The 22,222-nt window shown below is 37.2% G+C and overlaps 1 protein-coding gene and 1 pseudogene across 1 annotated transcript; both read left to right on the top strand.

Annotated features, from left to right (window-relative positions):
* The first annotated feature begins 369 nt into the window (after positions 1-369).
* LOC142638460 (disease resistance protein RPM1-like) lies at positions 370-3,230 on the top strand. The gene has a single exon (XM_075812491.1). The coding sequence runs from the start codon at positions 370-372 to the stop codon at positions 3,184-3,186; it is 2,817 nt and encodes a 938-aa protein (XP_075668606.1). The 3' UTR covers positions 3,187-3,230.
* A 208-nt stretch (positions 3,231-3,438) lies between these two features.
* LOC142638735 (disease resistance protein RPM1-like) lies at positions 3,439-20,253 on the top strand (annotated as a pseudogene).
* Positions 20,254-22,222: the final 1,969 nt, after the last annotated feature.

The following is a 22,222-nucleotide window of genomic DNA, read 5'->3' on the forward strand; positions in this document are numbered from 1 at the left end:
TTGTGTTCACATTAATCTCCAATATATCCCACCAAATTGTCGTCAGTCATCACCGTCCATACCCTCAATCTAACTCAACACTCGGTCTTTTCCTTGAAACCAATACCAGGATCATCAATGACTTCAAAACCCATGATTCCAAGAATTCCGCACCATCCTTTTTTCCATTTCTTCTCCATCTCTATCTCCAAAGCCACTCGTGTCACCCGAACCCATTTCCATGCCTCCTTGTTTGTAGATCAACAACCCTTTTAGATAGCTCAAATAAAAGAACCATTCAATCATCTATAGTCATATTAGTGATTATACGAAAAGCAACAGTATAACAAATGGTGGGTGTACTTAAAATGATCTAAGAAGGAAGAAGAAATGGCAGAAATTGCAGTTAGCCTCGTTATTGAGAATTTGGTCCGAGTGTTAGTCCATGAAGCAAAATTTTTTATGGGTATCCACGATAAAGTTGCAAACATCAAAGGTGAATTGGAGATCATTCAGTCCTTCCTCAAGGACGCTGATGCTAGGACCGAGATAGGGGACATGAGCAATGTTGAGAAAACATGGGTGAAACAGATAAGGGAAGAAGCTTATCACATAGAAGATGTCATTGACAAATACATACTTCATTTAGCAAAAGGTTCTCATGGGCGAAGGCCAGGATTATATTTTCTCCATAAAGTTTTTCGATTTACCATAACATTGAAAGCAAGAAATGTGATAGCCCATAAGATTCAAGATATCAATAAAAATCTCAAGGAAAAGAGAGAGCGGGCTGTTAAATATCACTTCAACACTATAAATCAAGGAGGATTGGGCAGCGACACTAGAAGTGATACATGGCTTGACCCTCGAGTGGAATCCCTTTTCATTGAGGAGGCTGAGGTTGTGGGCATTGAATCACATAGAGACAAATTGATAAATTGGCTGGTAGAAGGATCATCTAATCGCATGGTGTGTTCAGTGGTCGGCATTGGTGGGCTTGGCAAGACCACTCTTGTTAAAAAATTGTATGACAGTGAGAAGATTGTAGCTCACTTCAATTGTTATGCTTGGATCACTGTGTCTCAATCATACAAGATGGAGGAACTATTAAGAGAAATGATAAAGCAGTTCTACAAGGCAAAAAAGGAGTTTGCTCCTAAGGAAATTGACACAATGAAAGTGATATCACTAATTGAAGAATTGAAGCACTATTTGCGTGAACAAAGGTATGTAGTAATTTTTGATGATATATGGAATATAGGATTTTGGGAACATATAAAATGTGCTTTCCCAGAGAATGACAAAGGAGGTAGAATAATAATCACAACCCGAAGTGAGAATGTTGCTCCTTCTAACAAAGAATCTCCATATTATTATGTGTACAAGTTACCACCTCTACCTTTAGAAAAAGCTTTGGAGCTCTTCTACAAGAAGGTATTCCAATGGGAAAGGGGGCAATGTCCTCCTGAGCTTTATGATTTGTCACGTGTAATAGTTGAAAGATGCGGAGGGTTACCTCTAGCAATTGTGGCTATAGGTGGTCTTTTGTCAACCAAAGCCAAAATTGTCTCTGAGTGGTGCAAAGTTCTTGATAGTCTTAGTTTAGAGTTTGAAACTAATTCACGCCTTAGAAGTATCACCAAGATTCTATCCTTTAGTTATCGTGATCTACCTTACAATCTCAAAGCATGTTTCTTATATTTGGGCATGTTTCCAGAGGATTACTCTATTAATTGTGCTAGACTAACTCGGCTATGGATAGCTGAAGGTTTTGTAAAAGAAAAGAAAGGGAAATTGGTGGAAGATGTTGCACATGATTGCTTGAATGAACTCATTCATAGAAGTTTGGTTCAAGTGGCACAGGTTGATTTTGTTGGCAAAGTTAGAACTTGTCAAGTTCATGATATGATTCATGAAGTCATTGTTTCCAAGTCAGAGGAATTGAGTTTTTTTCATGCTTCAATAAGGAATTGCTCAGGTTCTAATAGAATTGGTCGGCGCCTCTCTATTCAAAACAATTTAAATAGTCCTTTGGAGAGTATTGCTAGTTCCAAAACTCGCTCTATTCTCATGGTGGGGGTAGTTGAGGTACCCAATTCTTTTCTTACTACCTGTTTTGAAAATTTTAAGCTCATGAAAACACTGGATTTTGAAGGAGCTCCTATAGATTACATTCCTAAAGAAGTGGGTAACCTATTCCATCTAAGATATTTAAGATTGAGAGATACAAAAGTACACATTCTTCCAAAGTCTATAGGTAAACTACATAACTTAGAGACTTTGGATTTGAAACGTTCCCTTGTGTCGGAGCTACCGAAGGAGATCAACGGGCTCCTTAAACTACGATATCTTGCGGCCTACTTTATAAATCGTGATATTGAATATAATATTGATCATCGGCGTGCGGTAAAGATATCAAGTGGTATTGGGAAGCTAGAGTCCTTACAGAAGCTTCATAAAGTGGAAGCCAACAACAACCCCCTCATTTCAGAATTGGGAAGATTGAGGCAATTGAGAAAGTTGAGTATCTCCAAATTGAAGAGAGATAATGGGATTGCTTTGTGCACTACATTGGAGAAAATGATCCACCTTCGGTCATTGAAAATCAGTGCAATAAGTGAGCAAGAAGTTATTGAATTACAATCAATGTCTTCTCCTCCACTCCTCCTACAATCTCTCGTCCTAAGAGGGCGACTTGAAAACTTGCCAGAATGGATTCCTAAACTCAAGAGTATAGTTAGAATTGGTTTAACTTGGTCAAGATTAATAGATGATCCATTAGAGATCCTTCAAGCTCTACCTAACTTGATGAATCTTGTGATTTACCATGGATATGAAGGTGAGCAATTACATATTGAGGAAGGAGGCTTCCAGAAACTCAAGTTTCTAGGGCTCACAAATTTGAAAAATTTGAATAGGTTGATAATAGATGAAGGTGCCCTGCCTCTTCTTGAAAAGATTGAAATTGGACCTTGCCCACTATTGGAGGAGGTGCCCTCTGGCATCCACCACCTGAAAAGCCTCAAAGATTTGGAATTTTTTGAAATGCCGAGGGAATTTGTGCTCAGTATGCAACCAGATGAAGGCCCTGATTTTTGGAAAGTCAAGCATGTTCCTTTTGTTTGTTTTTGGTATAGGATTCAAGGGGAACGCTACAAAACCTACAAGCTTGGTGATTTAGAGTTGTTGGAGCATCTGCGAAGGTAAGTCAAGAGGTGGACAACCAAAGTGCCCTCAACATTTTTGAGAAATCACAGGTATTATATTACCCTTTAAGCAAGTATACTATTATATTTACTGCATTACCAAAGGTTCATACTAGCAATAAAACATATTTCCTTTCTTTTATCATTTTGTTGTTACAAAATGAAAGATTTAATCAGAAAGAATGAAATGATTCAAATTCTAATGCCAGAAGTTGTCGAATCCATGATCTTTTAAATTGGACAACGACCATAAATGGGGATACTTTTGGTGTGTCGGTCTCTTGTTCTTGAATTAATTCCTCATTTGTTACATTCTCAAAAAAAAAAAAAAAAAAAATTCCTCATTTGTTAAATTATCGTGGGATTGACCTTATTACTACAATAGTATTGTTGTTGTAACAGTTGTTTAATACTCATTCAGATTACCAAGTTTGTTCGTTGTGATAGGTGATAAACTTGAGTGCTCAAGTTTACTTGCTGTGAATCACAGTTTGTAAGCTTGCATTTCTCCATTTCACACATTATTGACCTTCTTCTTTTTTGCATTGTTCATAAAATTTCCCTTTTTATTTATTTTGCTATTGTTATAATTGATAGGCTTCAAATACCAACATCTCAAGGATATTCAAGTGCCAGATCGTACAGGGTATAGTTTTTCTCTCAATCAACCAGAATATCAGTGGCTGATTCTCTCCTGCCTGGCTGCCTTTGTCAATTGTCATTGTATTGTTGTTGTAATTATGTCGTCACTATTGCTGTAGTATTGCTACCTGATTCGTTGCAGATTCTGCCTTGGTGAGAATTTGCAGTTGCAATAGTGCTACTAGCTAGTGAGAACCCAATTTGACTTGGAGAGAGGGAGCTCCCAATTTCCAAAGAAATAACACCATATGGAAGAACTAATTACATAAAATCCAGGTCCCCAACTTCTTGTATCTAATACTTAACATTAAATAAAAAAGTTCCGGTTAATAGATGCTCTTAAGACATTTGTTAATAGACCATTGTGGTCAATCAGCCATAATGTACATCAGTGGTTGATTCTCCCCTACATGGTTGCCTTCGTTATTGTATTTTTGTAACAATGTTATTGTTTCAGTGTATAAAGCATATAAACCTCTTGAAAAGACGATATACAAAAAGGGTGATGTTTTAGTTAACTTTGCATTTGATCTTCGGAGTGGTTTAAGAATGTCAAGTATTCCGCTGGTGGGCTTGCATGTAATGGCTTTGATACAGCTAAAAATTCTATTTATTGAAATTTCCCTTTAAATTTTGAAAGAGTAAATAATTTGTATATGTTTTCATTATTCATCCAAACTAGAAAACTGTTAAAACAGAGTTATTTGTTCAAATTTGGGAGTGTCTCCATGTGTCTTTAAAGATTCAGACGTTGTATATGGCGCGGAGCAATCAAAATTGTTTTGTAGTTTTTTATGTTGCAGCAGTGTTGTTGCAGGTTTTGTTTTGCTCTTTGGTAAGTGTCATTAGCTTGCAGTGTTTATTCAACTTTGGCTGCTTGTGTTTTGAACCTCTGCTATCACGGATCTTGTATTGATATATCTAAATCAGTCAGTGGAAAACAAAAATTCAATTAGTATTAAATATTTCGTTGGCTCTGAGTAATTTCAACCATTACATGCTCACTTTCTTCTTCTTTTTTCTTTTGACATGTAATGTTTTGAAGTTGCTAAAGTTGCATTTGAAACTAGAATTTGAATTTAGATTTCGATTTTAAATCAATATATTTAAAATGCATTGATTTTAGATATATTTCAAATGGAATGATTTTAAAATATTAAAATTTTTGGTAGATTTGGTCAAATTCAAATCTTTGATATTTCAAAACTATCAACAATTTTTTTTTTTTTTTTTGAATTTTAACTAGTCAAATACAAATTTACATGATGCCCAAATCAAGCTATTCAAACACTCCATAAATAGTTCGACAGACATTTGCCATAAATCGTTAAAGTTTAAACCTTATGTGTTTTCTATTCGTCCAAAGAAAGATTTTTAATCAACGATGAAGTACGAACACATATACGATATATCTAACCTTTACCTCATTACTCCCCTCAAGCTACGAAAACATCTCCAACCAATAATAAACACTGCATGCAATAATCTACCACTTTGTGTGTTTTCTTTTATTAATTTTTTGTAAACACTGAATGGATATTAGTTCTATTTTTTATGATATATATTCTTCAATTTTAGCATAATTGGATTTACATTTACAAGGGCGGTGGTGACTTTTTTTTTAATTTGTTTTTGGGCTTTTGATATTTTTATTATTATATTGGGCTCTGGGCTTTTGTTATTTTGAGGAGGTCATGGCTTTAGATGGCATTACATGTTATGTCTAACTACGTAATGTGTTGTTGTGTTTTTTGGGGTTGGGCCCATTGGAGGTGAATGTATTTGTGTGAAGCTTTGGAACATGGTGGGTTTTTTCGTGTCTGAGGGTGAGTTGTTTGATGTATAGCTAACTAAATAGTAGTATTCACAACACCTTACATTTTGATTCTCTATTCTAAATTCTGCCTCATTTAAAATCTTTTTCTTATTTTCTACTAATTTTCATTCTTCAACTAATTCAAAATCCACAACAGAAATAATAATTAAAAAAAAAAAGATGTTTCAACTTTTAATCCTAATAGAAAATCCATAAACTTTTTTTTAGGTCTATTTTAGAACCGCTTATTTTGCCGAAACTGAAATTTTTTTTCAAAAAGTATGTAAAAAAAAGCTAAAAACCGACTTTTAGAGCAATGGGACCCACTTAATAGTGCAATGGGACCTACTTTAGAAGTTAAAATAAGCTAACTTTTTCTCAAATTCCAAACGCAACATGTCATAACCCATCTTAAAACTATGGCTTAAAAATTCTCTCTTTAGAACCACTCTTGAAATTAATTGATTGATCAATAATGGATGATATGAATTCTGTTATATCTCTGCATAGCTTCAATACCTCCTCCTGTTTGTACAGTGACCCATCTCTACCACCACCACCACAAATTAAACCCACTAAATACACGTATTAACAACCACAAGAATTATGATAATAGTCCACAAAGTCTGGTGAGAAACCACAAAGACCACCGCCATTTGCCCATTTCTAAGCTACCTCTATTTTTAGGGAAGCAAGGTTGCGAAATTTTATTTTGGCTACTGAGTTAATAACCCAATGTGGGTTTTTGGAGTTTATTAGGCTTTTATTTATTTATTTATTTATTGGAATAATATTTTAGCTAAACCAAAGCGAATGCTCAGATAACAAAAATGATAATTAATCAAACTTAAAAGGGGTAACTTTTATTTTTGCCATGATTTGATCTTGAGTGGTTAAATTTGTTGTTATCCACATAACTAGGAAAATGAGAGGTTCAAAGTTTTGAGGTAGGATGAAAGTTTGACTGATATTAGACCGTAATGATATCATTATTAATTGAAATACAAATAAAGGAATTAAAATTGTAAAATTAGAAAAATTGAATAATAATAATTATCACAGCATATCTTAGGAAATTAAAACAATTTTCAAAATGTATTTTCACAAATATTGTAAGAAAAATAAAAAATATTAATGAAATATAAAAATATTAATGAATAATGTATTTATCAATTCTTCAAGTACAAAAGTATTTTAATATAATATAAGAAAATTTTCAATATATATATATATATATATATATATATATATATATATATATATATTATTAGTTTGTATTTTTGTTTATTTGTATGGTCTTAAATAGGAAATCGAAAGGCCAATAATTAAGTTGTGGTGTTGGACTACTCCAAGAGTTGTTATAGAAAGGTTAAATCAAAATAGTTAATAATTTGTAGCTATTATAATTTGGGATTACTACATTTTTCAATCACAAAAAAACCTAGAGGTTAAATGAGTATTATGCGTTTGCAGGTGAAATAATTTTTCATCACGCCCTTAGGTTTTTTTGTGATTGAAAAATGTAATAATCTCAAATTATAATTGATGCAAATTATTAACTTTTTCCACAAAAAAAAAAAAGAAAAAAGAAAAAGAAGAGCCTCTGAGGCTAGTTATTATTATTTTTTTTTTGGACAACAAAATAATGGTATAAAAAGAATAATGATAACAAAGTAAGAAAACGAAATATAAACCACATACAAGAAAGAAAATAGTGAATGGATGAAAAATACTTACATTTTTGCCATTGACTACACATCCACTATGTAAGTCTCATAGTTGTTAAGCTTAATTAATATGCTGTGAATAACAAATTCCAAAAGAAGTTATAGAACAGTGGTATTAAATAGAATATGGTGACAGAGGTTCGAAAAACATAAAAGCTTAAATTCTCTGACATGAATGGAAAGAAAATGATGAGTAAATACCTTTTTAAGTGGCTTCATCTGGCATGTAGTCACCTATTACCATTGTTCCTCTTAGTATAAAAAGTAGGGACTTGAGGATGGAGATGGGGAGTATTTTCTTTTTTATGGAAGAGATGAGAAGTAATTTGATAACATTATAACTGCTAGGGAGATTTAAATTTGTTAGGTAGCAGTTTGGAGTTGTGTGTGTGACTAAAATGTGGGTGTACGATTGGTTTTTTTTTTTTTTTTTGCAATAACTGTAGATATATGTAAACACCCACATTTAAGTGTGTTAGTTTTGTATTTTAATAATAAAGTATTTTTTAAAAAAATAAATAAATAAATAAAAGTGGGTTAGTGGACATTTACGTGTGTTAGTTTTTTTTTTAATCAGTAAATGTGCTAGATTAAAAAAAAAAAAAAACTCTCAGTACGTGGGATGTTTTTTCATCACACCTCTAGGTTTTTTTTTGTGATTGAAAATTGTAGTGATCCCAAATTATAATAAATGTTCTAAATTATCTCTTATCCAAAAAATAGAAAAGCCTCTGAGCATGCGCTCACGCGCGTCCCTCTGAGCATGCGCGTGAGCGCGTGCTCAGAGGCTAGTACATTTTAAAGTATAAAAATTTTTGTTAGTAACAACCAAAAACTTTTTCATAAAACTATTCCTTGAAAAGACCCATCAATCCCAATTGAAAGCATAAATTTCTTATGTAAAGCTTGCCCATCTAAAAAGGGCCAAACACTACAAAAGAGAAAAAACTACAACTACAATGTACAAATCACATGAATGAATACAAATCTTTTGTACAATATCTTGTGTTCCACTTTATAATCTACCAATCATAATATTCTATGTTTGTTTTTTTTTCCCCATTTTAAACTTGACATATCTATCTTCTAGAGCAGCACACTTTCTACCTAAATGAAAACTGTAAGCGCACAATTGTACTTGGACCCAAAAACAAAATGTTGGGCTGAGGCTCAATGAGCCTTATACAATTAAATTTGTAGAGTATGGATTTGGAAGTCTAGGTTTTGGATGTTGGAAGTTTGATTAGCAGGCTAGAGTGCTTTAATCTATGCTAATAATAAACAAATATGGCGAAAGGACCTCCTCGGACGTAAGTCGAGGACGATTTTCATATATCTTCCCTTTCTATGACCAAGTTTACAATACTTAGCTCCTATTATTTCTTAGTAGAAAAAATGCAGGACCCCTTTCTCTTTTTCCCTCGTTTCCTTATATACTTCTTCTTTATTGGTTCATCCACGTGTCATATAAATCTTTCCCTTGGATACTTGTCCCATCCACTACCTTAGGATCAGAGGACGAAGAGGCCCTAGAACGAAAAAGGGTTCATCCACGTGTCATATAAATCTTTCCCTTGGATACTTGTCCCATCCACTACCTTAGGATCAGAGGACGAAGAGGCCCTAGAACGAAAAAGGGTTCTAGGATGGAGCAGACTTACGTTTTGGTGCCATTGACGCACTAACGTAAACTAGAGAGAGAGAGAAGGGGAAGAAAGAAACACTCAGAAAAGTCCCAACACATTTCAAATATAACAAGTATATTGAAAGGAAAGAGTGTATGCATGAAAAATGCATGAACATGTGACATGCCATTTAAAAGATATCATAGGCTTAGTCCAATCCAATCCTACCGGCACACAATCAAATTGCACACATCTAAATGCATGATAATACAGCTATAATGCTCATGGAATATCATCTATGAGATTTGAAACTCATTTAAGTAAAAACGCATCCCAAGAATTTCACAAAACTCAACAATTTTTGGAAAACCCCAAAATTTTCAAAAACTCAAAAACCTAGGTATGAATGCATGAAAAGATCATGAAGAAGGAGAGAAATTGAGATCATACCAAGTGATTTGAAGCAAGAAAGGCCAAAATCCACGTGGGTTGAAGGTTTTGAGAGAGAAGAGAGTGATTGGGAGATGAACAGGTGCAGACAGATCGAGAGAATGAAGTCTGAATCGCGTTTTAGCCTTTATATAGAACCTCAGTAAATCTCGATAGATAGAGGTGTCAAGAGGTATCGAGATAGGTGTTGAGGTAGGTGTCGAGAACACAGGCGTCGACAGATGCAGCTGTTGAGGAGGTGTCGAGGAACAAAACATCAGACACGAAACAGAAGCTTGATCGATCCACTAGCTGTCGAGAAGCTATCGAGAGGCCAGGAGATATCTCGAACGATCCACCAGTTATTGAGAAGCTATCGAGAGGCCGAGAGATGTCTCAATCGATCCATCGACTATTGAGAGGTGCCGAGATTGCGATAAGATGCAATAGAAGAGCTCGACAAATAAGCCAGGTATCGAGAGGTGTCGAGATGGCTTAATAACAGTTTTTCAAGAAGGGAAAAACATAGATATGAATGCAATCAAACATGCAACTTAGCCAATGATCCAACCAACATTATAACCTCTTAAAATCAACTCTCAATCACAATGAGTTAAGCATTTAGCTCCCAAACACACACACACACTAAACAAGTCTAACCAATTTTATATTTAAAAAACAAGTTAAGACAGTTTAGTGAGCATACATTAACACATGTAAATCTTGTGATGGCCAAATCACATTGTACCTGCACATGTATCAAGAGTAGCAAAGAATATTGCGTGTTGTGTGTAAAAAACATCGCAAGATTGCATAAGTGTCTATATGTTATGATAATTTGAGATATGAGAAAATCACTTTAACTCACACACAATCATAACTATTTGATGGAGACTATCACCTTCAAGGTACATCCTATAACTCTCACATCTCCTAGAAAACACGCTTCCAATCATATTTAAAGCATTTTGTTCTTTTTACTTTTATTTTCTTTGCATATTTTCTTTTTATTAAGCAAACCATGCATAGGTATACAAAGGAGAGAAAAGAAATACCCAATTATGTTAAGCATTTTAATATTGCACTTTTGCTATGCTGAAGCATACAAATGTCATTGACATTGACAGATGTCATATCATGATTGGTGGGTAACAGTAGTGAGATGGTTATTTATGTCTTTCTCTTAGGATTTAGTCATTCTCGTCAAAAGGAGTGATATGAGTGTTAAGTACAAGGGATGATGAATGTTATTTTTAATGCTGTTTCTATAGAGGACTTCAAGAGAATCTCTAATGTTGAGGTTGCTCACACTGCATGGAATATTCTCTAGACTGTGCATGAAAGCACAAAGGCAGTTAAGATCAATAAATTACAGTAATTAACTACTAGATTCGAAAGTATTAGAATATCTGATGATGAATGTTTTGATGAATTACAAAGGAGAGAAAAAAAATACCCAATTATGTTAAGTCTTTTGACATTGCACTTTTGCTATGCTGAAGCATACAAATGTCATTGACATTGACAGATGTCATATCATGATTGGCGGGTAACAGTGGTGAGATGGTTAATTATGCCTTTCTCTTAGGATTTAGTCCTTCTCGTCAAAAGGAGTGATACGAGTGTTAAGTACAAGAGATGATGAATGCTATTTTTAATGCTGTTTCTATAGAGGACTTCAAGAGAATCTCTAATGTTGAAGTTGCTCACACTGCATGGAATATTCTCTAGACTGTGCATAAAGGCACAAAGGCAGTTAAGATCAATAAATTACAGTAATTAACTACTAGATTCAAAAGTATTAGAATGTCTGATGATGAATGTTTTGATGAATTCTATGCTAAACTGAATGATATTGTTAACTCTGCTTATAATTTGGGTGAAGATTATGATCCACTTAGGATTTTTAGGAAGATTCTTAGATCCTTGATTGAGGACTTTAGACCCAAAGTGACTGTCATCACTGAAAGCAAGGATGTGGACTCCATCCCTGTTGATGAGCTTGTAGAATCTCTCTAGTCCTATGAGCTAGACCTACTCAAGATAAATAAATCCAAATCAATGGCTCTTAAGTCAGTTAATGATGTTGATGGGAATGAATTTGATGATGAACTCTCTTCTACAGAGATTGCATATCTTGCCAAGAACTTCAGAAATTTTCTTAGGAATAATAACTCTAATGCTAGAGTTGCATCTAAAAAGTTTTGGATGCAAAAGGCTCAATCTAATTGAGTTTTTCTGACATGGTCCTTGTGCTTCATTTCTTTATTCCTTGTGACCATTTTCTTTTGCTATTTTGTTTTCCTTTTTGCCTTTAGGAATTGCATTGCATTACATTCATGCATTTCATGATAGGTTGTTTTTGTTTTTTCAAAAATATAAAAAAAAAAAGGAAAAGAAAAGGGAAAAATGTGTTTTGCATTATATATCTTGAATGTTGTAATCAAGGTTGGCCATAGTATTTTTACATAACATGCTTGTGTACCTTGTTTAGCTTAGATGAGCTTATTTTTACTGCACTTTGCTAGTTTGGCTATGTAGTGCATGTTGTGTGGGAATTGTTTATAATTTTTGAAGGCATAAATAACTATCTCACTATTGTTTACTAACCAATCATGAACACCTTAGTGCATATGATAAGATTTTGTAATAGTGAAAGTGTAGCACATGCACAAAAAGAACTTAAGGTGTAGCCTCAAGTATATTAAATTTAAATGAAATAAAATTGGTGTATACATTACTGGGCTATAATGAATTCAAATGAAATAAAATTTGTGTGTACATTAAGAGGCATTACAAGAAACTTCCATGATTGTAAGTTTGTTTTCTAGGAGATGTGAGAGTTATATGATGTAACTGATCCTCGAGAGGCATCCCTTTTCATTGAGGACAATGAGCTTGTGGACATTGAGGCCCCTAGAGATGAATTGATAGAGTTATTGGTAAAAGGACCACATAATCGCATGGTAATTTCGGTGGTTGGCATTGGCGGGCTTGGTAAGACCATACTTGTCAAAAAAGTGTATGACAATGAGCAGGTGGCACCACACTTTCATTGCATTGCTTGGATCACTGTCTCTCAATCCTATAATATGGAGGCAATATTGAGGGACATGATAAAAAATTTCTACAAGGCAAGGAAGGAGTTTCCTCCTAACGAAATTGACACTATGGAAGAAAGAGGGTTAATTAATGAAGTGAGGCAATTTTTGCTTGAGCAGAAGTATTTAGTAGTTTTTGATGATATATGGAATATAAATTTTTGGAGACATATAAAACTTGCTTTACCAAATAACAACAAAGGTTGCAGAAAAGTAATCACAACCCGAAGTGAAAGTGTTGCTCCCTCTAACAAAGAATCTCCATCTTATCATGTGTACAAGTTATCATCTCTACCGTTAGAAAAAGCTTGGGAGCTATTTTGCAAGAAGGTGTTCCAATGTGAAGGGGGGCATTGTCCCCTTGAGTTGGTATAATTTTCACGTGGCATAATTGCGAGATGTGAAGGGTTGCCATTAGCAATTGTGACTATCAATGGTCTTTTGTCAACCAAAGACAAGGTTTCCTCTGAGTGGTGCAAATTTCTTGATAGCCTTAGTTCAGAGATGGAAACTAATCCTCATCTCCTAGACATCACAAAGATTTTACCTCTTAGTTATCATGATCTACCCCTCAATCTCAGAGCTTGTTTCTTATCTTTAGGCATGTTTCCAAAGGATTACTCTATTAATTGTTTTAGACTAATTCACCTATGGATAGCTGAGGGTTTTGTAAAAGAAAAGCAAGGGATAACATTAGAAGAAGTTTCACAAGACTACTTGAACTAGCTTATTCGTAGAAGCTTAGTTCAAGTGGCACGAATTGATTTTATTGGTAGAACCAGAAGTTGTCGAGTTCATGATATGATTCGTAAGGTTATTCTTTCTAGGTCATAGGAGTTGAATTTTCGTTTGGTGTCAATACAAAACTACTTAAGTTTTGAGAGAATTGCTCGACATCTCTCAATTCGGAACAATGTAAATACCCCTTTAGAGAGTATTACTAGTTCCCAAACTCGTTTTATTCTCATATTGGGGGTAGACAAAGTGCCCAATTCTTTTCTTACTACTTGTTTTGCAAACTTCAAGCTCATGAAAACAATGGATTTTGAAGGTGCTCCTATTGATTTCATTCCTAAAGAAGTGGGAAACCTATTCCATCTAAGATACTTAAGCCTTAGAGATACAAAAGTACATATTCTTCCAAAGTCCATAGGTAAGCTGAAAAATCTAGAGACTTTGGATTTAAAATGTTCTCTTGTGTCTGAGCTACCAGTGGAGATTAATGGTCTCCATAAGCTACGATATCTTGCGACGTACACTGAAAATTATCATATTGAATTTGGTAGTGATTTTCGACGAGCTGTAAAGATACATAGTGGCATTCAATTTTTGCAATCCTTGGAGAAGCTTTTTAATATTGAAGCTAAGAACATTGCGCTTATTGAAGAATTGGGAAGTTTGGGCCAATTGAGAAAGCTGGAAATCTCTAAGTTGAAGAGAGAAAATGGGATGGCGTTGTGCATTGTGCATTGTGGTGGAGAAAATGAGCCACCTTCGGTCATTGGATATCAGCGCAACAAACGAGGAAGAAGTTCTTGAATTGCAATCAATGTCTTCTCCTCCGCCCCTCCTAAACACTCTCCTCCTATTTGGGTGACTAGAAAAGTTGTCGGAATGGATTGCCAAACTCAAGAGTATTGTTAGAGTTGGTTTTCACTGGTCAAGATTAATGGATGATCCATTGAAGGTCATTCAAGTTCTACCTAATTTGATGGAAATTCGTGTCTACGATGGATACGAAGGTGATCAATTACATATTGAAGGAGGAGGCTTCCAAAACCTCAAGCTTCTAGGACTTCGAAATTTAAGCAGATTAAATAGCTTGATAATAGACAAAGGTGCCCTGCCTCTTCTTGTAAAGCTTAGAATTGGACCTTGCCCACAGCTGAAGGAGATGCCCTCTGGCATACACCATCTGAAAAGCCTAAAATTTCTCGACTTCTATGAAATGCCGACAGAATTAGTGCTTCCAAATGCCACTTCTTCCCGTCGCATCCGTCTTCAGGACGATCTAGTCACAGGTTTTCACTTCTCAGTGAGTGAAAGATTTGTCCCCGGGTGTACGTTGAAAGCTTCTATAGTAGAACTCATTCGAGAGGGCTTGGGGGTCTTAAGAATGGTTCGGGTGGGGGGTTCTTTTAAGAATAAAGAAGACGAATAGAATCTAATTCATGTTCATGCTAACAGAAGAGCGGATCCAATACCAAGACGACTTCTTTCTCAGGAAGTGCAGCAAGTACTTTAGGAATTTTGGGATATCATGCCCCACGAGTGAGTTGCCAAGTGCCCCCTAGGAGGGCAGTCTACCACAAGATCGAGTTGGAGCCTGAAGCCAAACCCCCTTATACTTAGACTGGGGCTGGGTTTAGAAGATGGCCCCCCCCAACTAGCATCTATTAGTTAAGGGGATTGGTTGAGCTCAGGAAAAAATTTCAGGAACTCATTGAGGCCTATTTATATTCCAGCCTCCAAGGCAGTTTTTCCCTATCTTGCTGGGGAAAAGGTTGGGGAGCCCCTGTTTTATTTATTCCAGAAGAAGCGGTAGCCTTGTGCATTGATTATCGAGCGCTCAACAAGGTAACCTAACCATCAAGAACAGGTATCCACTTTGATTGCAGACTTCTTCGCCCTAATCAATAAGCGCTCGATACTTCTCGAAGTTGGATCTACGGTCGGGCTACTACCAAGTGCATATCGCGGAAGGAGACAAGCCAAAGACGACCTGTGTGACAAGCAAGCAACCTTACTAATAAAGGGGCGTTTGATTTGGTTATGCCTTTTGGACTCACCAATGCCCCCGCCATGTTATGCACCCTCCACAATGAGCTATTCCACCCGTACTTAGACGACTGGTGGTATACTTTGATCGTGGGCTATAGCTATTCATTAAACGACCACGTTAGCCACCTCCGGACCGTTTTTAAAGTATTAAAGGAAGAATCACCTCTATGTAAAGAAAGAGAAATGCTCCTTTGGACAGACGGAGATCCTATTCCTAGGGCATTGGATGGGCATCAGAGCCATGGAGGAGTGGCAAGCACCTACCAAGGTGAGTGGGCTAAGATCGTTTTTAGGGCTCGTGAACTATTACCGAAGATTCATCGTAAGTTACTCGAGGAGGGTTGCTCCACTCAAAAATCTCCTAAAGAAGGACGTACGGACCGATCATGGCACTGCACTGATCGGAAGAGTGTCAAAGAGCTTTTGAGGACCTAAAGCAGGCAGTGATGGATGACCCCGTATTGCAGTTGCCAGATTACACTAAGCCATTTGAAGTACACACGGATGCGTCAGACTATGCCATAGGCGGTGTGCTAGTACAACAAGGTAACCCAGTAGCATATGAGAGCCGAAAGCTCAATGAGACCGAAAGGCGTGGTCCAGGAGAAGGAGATGCCAGCAATAGTGCACTACTTGAGAACGTGGAGGCGGGTCACGATTTGTGGTCAAGACGGATAATGTGGCGACGAGTGAAAGAGTAAGCCAAAAAAGAAAGCCTAGCTGCACATGCAAAACACACTCATACGACCGAATCCACTTAGTTCATAGAGTAGAGTATATGAAGAACCACGTCCAGAAAAAGCAAAATAATGCATCACCTTCAAATCAAAATAGACCTCCGGTATGCTGTCCAATCAGATACAAAGTAAGAAGCCCTAGGGTATTGGGAGAGGCGTATGAGATGGAATAGACCCTTCTCAACGAAAAGTACGCTTGCTTGAATTTCCGGCCAAAACGCCTTACGTATCTGGTATGGTAGCCGCCCTCTTGCCTGGAGCTTTCACCGGCCGATAATGGCCAAGCAGCTCTTTCTTTATGGGGTGGCAAAAAGCCAAAGAAAGGTCCTATTCCATCTTATCTTCTATCCCCCGTACTCAGGATCCTCCTATTTACCTCCAGCTACCGAGCGGACAAAACGGGTCTTAATGAGGGAAATCAGTGCTTCGATCTCTGCGTCGTGGAGGAGAAATGTCCCGAACATCTTTTGATCGCCTTTGAAAACCTTCCCTGGATCTTTCAAAAAAAGAAAAATCCACCTCTCGTAATGGTTGCCACTTCCCCGGAAGCTAGCGCTGAGGACAACGATCCGAACCCCTTTAGATCCAAGTTCATCCGGCTGCGATTCTACTCCCCAATACCGGATCTGGACGAGGGAAGACTTATTGCCACCTTGTGGGGCTGCATCAGAAGGCGAGTCTGTTATTCCCCCTACACCTTCTATGATCCCATACCTCCCGACCTTTGCCTTGACTATAGGGATTCCGAAGGATACTTTTTTTCAGACATCCTCGATCCACAAATACGAAGCTTTTGCAATATGAATATGGATAAATACATGGACTTCGCCTTGACCTATGGAGAAAGGAAGTTTTTTTTACTGGTTGCGAGTGCTACAACGGGATTTTGTACACAAAGCAAGGGCAGTGCCTTGAGTACAGGTCTGGTTACTTAAAGAAATGGATTAGAGGTGAATTGTTAATTCTTCGAGCGACCCCCTCCTCTCCTAGTCTCCCGCTATCTAGGTATCGAAGTAGCTTTCCAGGAGTTCTGGATCGATAGAGCCCAGTAGCTCTTCCAGCGTCCAGGCATAAATGAGTAAGTAGTTTCCTCGAAGCTTGGTAAACCCGATTGTCTTACTGAACTGAGCTTCTTAAATAGAGAGGACAGCGCCCCTGCCCTCTTGTCCGGATCGAGCATTCCTGGCTAAGTATTCACTGATTCAAGATTTCCCCCTGGTTTGGTCCACGGTAACTCCGACAGCATACACATTGAGTAAACTCCGTTCACTCCGAGGCCATTCAATCAAGGAGGTAAGCGCTGATATTCCGATCTGCCTAATTCGTCGAGTCTTCCGTCGTGAGCTCAGCTGGGATCCGAAGTTTTTCATTTCTTCTTAAAGTTGAAACTGAGGACTGGGCTAAGTTTTTCATTTCCTCTATGTGAGGAATGGAATTCGCCCCACGGGAGTTTCAGCATAGATTAAGTAGTGCCCTGGTAGCTCTTCCAAGGGCTGGTGCTTTCCTTCCCTCCCGGACGAGAAGGGTAGGTTTTGAATCCTGGCTCTCTTCTTTCTCCTGTAGTAAGTATTGTAATAGGTAGCTAGGATAAGTCATTCCATCCTTTATAGCTTCACAGCTTTTTTAAAACTTGAGGCCTAGGGAAGAGAGGGATGAGTCTTTTCATCCTTGTACGGAGGGAACCTCAAAAGGGGCCCCAAACCACCGGACAACGAGGGCTCACTACCTTCACTTAGGATGCACCGCACTCGCTTCGAGAAAGAATCGGTCCGGATAGCTCTCCGTACCCATAATACATTCTTATGCAGGCAGGACTAAGCTATCGGCTAAGTCGGCTACGGAACAGAAGGGCGGCTAAGAAAGTCATAACACTAATAGGGCCAAGGTCCGCCCTTTGAATATGAGCTCTCCTGTGAGATGAGCTAAAAGAATTCTCCAACCAGCGGTCAGGCCTAATATCAAAGGCATCAGCCGCAGCAGAAGCTATAGGTTCTATCATTCATCCGAGGGTTCTTCTCTTTAGTGCTATACTCGCTTTCCCATCGACTTTCTGTGTAGGATTTCCATCTTAGTAGTCAGACGCTATCTTTGCCTATCAGACTATGCAGACGCAAGACCTAAAGTCTTACTTTGATTATGAAATCAAGTTATGGAGTTTCCCTGCTTAACCTACTAGATGGAGTAGTGCCCTATTATGCGCGATAACACGAAAAAAAAATAACAAAATATTGTACGAGAATAGTCCGCTCATTCTCTGCTCTTTCTTTCGCTCTTTTTGAGGTGAGTCCGCCCACGGGATCTATTTTGTTCCAGACACCAATAGGGATAAAAACCTTTATGCTTCTTGCTTGATAAGCGAGTTTGCTTTCCCTTTCGGCTAGTCTTCAATCATGAGGAAAGCTGACCCCAGAAGTTGGGCATTCCTGCGGACACCGCCCAAGTTATCTGGATCGGGAATTCCTTCTGAAACCTTTCTCTTCTTTCGGTCCAATCGAGAGCCTTCAAAAAAAAGGAGAATGGCAGTGGCTGCACAATCTCATTCAAGCAAAAGAAGTGAAAAGTAAATGTGACGGATAGCTATTGTGAATATGTATGGTATGATCAGTTTGGAATGGAAGTCTCGATCGTACCTTCAAAGTCTTTGATGAGATGGATGTGTGAACGATGTTGGCGTGGAAGACTAGGATCGCGGGATTAGCCTTGAATTGATGCGGGCGGCAATTGCTTACACTCTGATGGAAAATGGGGTCTCGTACCAAACAAGTTTGATTGCCGTGTTCTCTTCGTGTAGTCACTTTTTTCTGGTTGAGTATGTGCATCTACCTTTTGATTGAATGGCTCGTGTGGAAAAGATGAGACCTTAGTCAGAGCATTACGGTATCATGTTGATCTGCTTGGTCGAGCTACTCTACCCGACACCGCTTTCTACCTCCTTGACTCCTTTCTCAGGAGAATTTTTAATTTATCATTCCCCGATTCTCTGCTAAGTGTATTCAGACAATCTAGTCTTTTGCTATGGGTTTTTCATAATAAATCATTGGCCCAGTGGAGAGTCGTGAACTTCTAGCCACTAACCTACCCTCTTTTCTTACGATAAAATTACGAACTATTTCTGAGTGCTCCTACTTTCCGAAACCGCATGCCATAATGGATTCCCGACCTGCTTTACTCACAGCGTAAGAGGATGAATTGAAAGAAAGAGCTAAAGCTCCCATTGGAAAGAATTGCTGGAAGAACAAAGGCCGACTCAACAAATGAACGAATGAGCAACTCGCCAGGCTCGAACTGGCACTGGGCTGATATTAAATAAAATATCGCCCTCAACAGGAGTTGCTTTGGTGACGCAGTTCGGTTGGCGAGAAAAGCCTCCCTACGTCTGCGTGCCGATCGTTTCCCAGAGGTGGGAGCGGTCCCCTTTCGGGAGAGAAAGTGAGTCACTGCTGTCCAACTTAACCGGGCGATTCCGACAGCGTCCCTTGGCCTGGTCACCTATTATAACACACGATCCATGTCTCACTTTGATCTCACACCCCCATTCTCGTTTGAATTTTTGAGCTCGACCTTCGTTGCTCGGATGGCGCTTGACTGAAGAGTCCTCGACAGGTCATTAGCCAGAGAGTTCCAAAGGGGGAACAAGTCTGAGACTCACTCGGCTATATCCGACCTGCCCGACATGCTGTTGACTTGGAGATGAATTCTCTGGCCTGCGGTCGTTACGCTTGGTCGGTCATGTTGGGACCAAAGAAAAGTAGAAGTTTCAACCGTGTCGATGGCATTCTAACTAAAGTACGCGACCTCCAAAATCAACATCTACATCCCGTCGCTACCCTTCCGCCCTTTCAATGTTCATCTTCCCGCGTGAGGGTGATCCGCTTAAAGCCAGTGATTCTTCCCATAAGGGGAGAGTCCATGAAATGATGGAAAGCCCAGATGTTGTTAAAGGAAAGTGGCAAGAAAATAGATCTATATTAAGGCGTTGATTTTTGGAAAGTCAAGCATGTTCCCTTTGTTGTTTTTTGGTATAGGTGTCAAGGAGAACGCTATAAACCTACAAGCTCGGTGATCCAGAGTTGTTAGAGCGTCTGCGAAGGTAATTGAAGCAATAAAGAACAAAAGTTCCCTCACCACTTTTGAGAAATTACAGGTATTATCCTCTAAGCAATTATACTCTTATATTTGTAGTATTACCAAAGGCTCAGACTTGCAGTAAACACTTTTTCCCTTCTTTTAACCTTTTGTTGCCGCACAATAAAAGATTCAAGCGGTGAGAGTGAGGAGGGAGATGATTGTGGTGCGCATGACTCATCATTTATGCCTTCATACGTATTGATTCTCTATAATCTGTATTTCTCTTTTGTGGTACTTGAATCTTATTTTTTTGGATTTTTTTTTTTGGGATAGACTTTGGGAAATTTTTGTGTGTGGCTATGTCATTTGCTTCTCTAGGTTGTTATTTTGTGTTTTGTTATTTAGGGTTTGCTTGTTTTGGCAATTATCAACCTGGTAGTTGGGTTTCTTTAGTATTCAAATGATTTTGTATTGGGAATCTTTGTTCCTTTCTTTGTTCGTCTTAGAACTTGAATATGAAAAACTATTCAATCCAAACTTTTACTTCTGGTAAACATTTTCCTGTTTGATAAATATACTTAGTGGAGAAAGATTTGGGTGTTGGACAAACAGAGATATGACGTCTGTGGTTTAACCTAAGCCCAAGTGGTTAGAGGTGAGGTGGTCCTCGCAACTTGCAGAGTCTTTTGTAATACAAGGAAATGGTCCGAATCATTACTTCAACGTTTCAATCTTTTTTATTATTTTTTGTCTTACTTATACTGTGGCTTCTAAATAAAAAATTTCTGTTGTAACAACTAGCTTGAAACTAATCAGTCATTCTATAATGTGAGTATCAGAAAGTAATACTTGCCAATATTGAGAGCTATTTTTGGTGAATCATAGTGCAGCTTGTCCTAGGATTGCTATTGTAACATTGTTGTGAGATAAGTCTTAGTTTTTACAATAGTATTGTTGTTGTAAGAGAAGTTTAAATTTTATAATTATCAGACAATTCTTTTGTTAACATTATTGTTCATATTACTAACTTTTTCATTATGATAGGCATTTCCCCCGATGCTTGAGCCATTAAGTTTAGTTGCTTCCAAAGATAGTTTGTAAGTCTCCATTTCCCCCTTTCACATAATATAGATCTTTTTTTTTTCCATACCAAATCACTTTTTGTTTATATTGCTATTTTTATACTTGTTAGGCTACAACCATCAAAGTCGACATCTTGAGGATTTTCAAATGTTAGATCAATCAAAATTCTTGCTCTTTAGTCGATCAGCCATACCAGCAGTGGTTGATTCTCCCCTGCATAGCTACCTTCATTGTTGTATTGCTGTAATAGTTTTAATTTCACTGTATCAAGTATATGAACCTCTTGAGAACATGATACATAATACGCAAAAGGGTGATGTTTTACTTGAATCGTACTTGATTGTCAGAGTGGTTTTAGTATGTCAATTATTGTCACTAGTCGTGGACCCGCGCATTGTGCGTGATAATTATTTTATGGTGATTTTATTATTATTATTTTTACAATTTAAACTAATTTAATAAAGAGTAATGTATTTCGTAATCATATTTTATTTATTATAGGAACAATCATAAATCATAAATTTTCATTTTGTCATACCAAAATGAAAACAAAACAATTTTTTTCAGAAATTCAAAAGGCAAGTTAACGAAATTTTTCATTTTTTTAATAACAGTTATTTATAACATTTTGTGAATCATTAAAAAAAATATAAAATTTGAAAATTATTCTTTTACTTTTAAACAAAATTTCTCAAACCTTATTTTTTTACCTACAATCCAAAACTCCGAAAGATGTAACTAAGAAAATTAATAAAACTTAACAATGATTAATTGGACCAATTAGGAAAACAATTTATTGTAATTTCATCCACCCAAAACATATTATTAAATAAAAAATTATTAGCAAAATCTAAACATTAAATTTCTATATATGCATTGTTATAAATTATAAAATAATAATAATTTGGCATGCCAACAATATTTTAAAGAATATAAATGCAGCATGTCAGTATGACATGCTATGTTTGATACGTTATTACTAAAGTGACTGTAGGTGCACAATTTGTACCCTGACCCAACTGCGTGAT

The sequence above is a fragment of the Castanea sativa genome, chromosome 6, assembly GCF_040712315.1.
Source record: "Castanea sativa cultivar Marrone di Chiusa Pesio chromosome 6, ASM4071231v1".
In the NCBI taxonomy this organism is placed as follows: domain Eukaryota; kingdom Viridiplantae; phylum Streptophyta; class Magnoliopsida; order Fagales; family Fagaceae; genus Castanea; species Castanea sativa.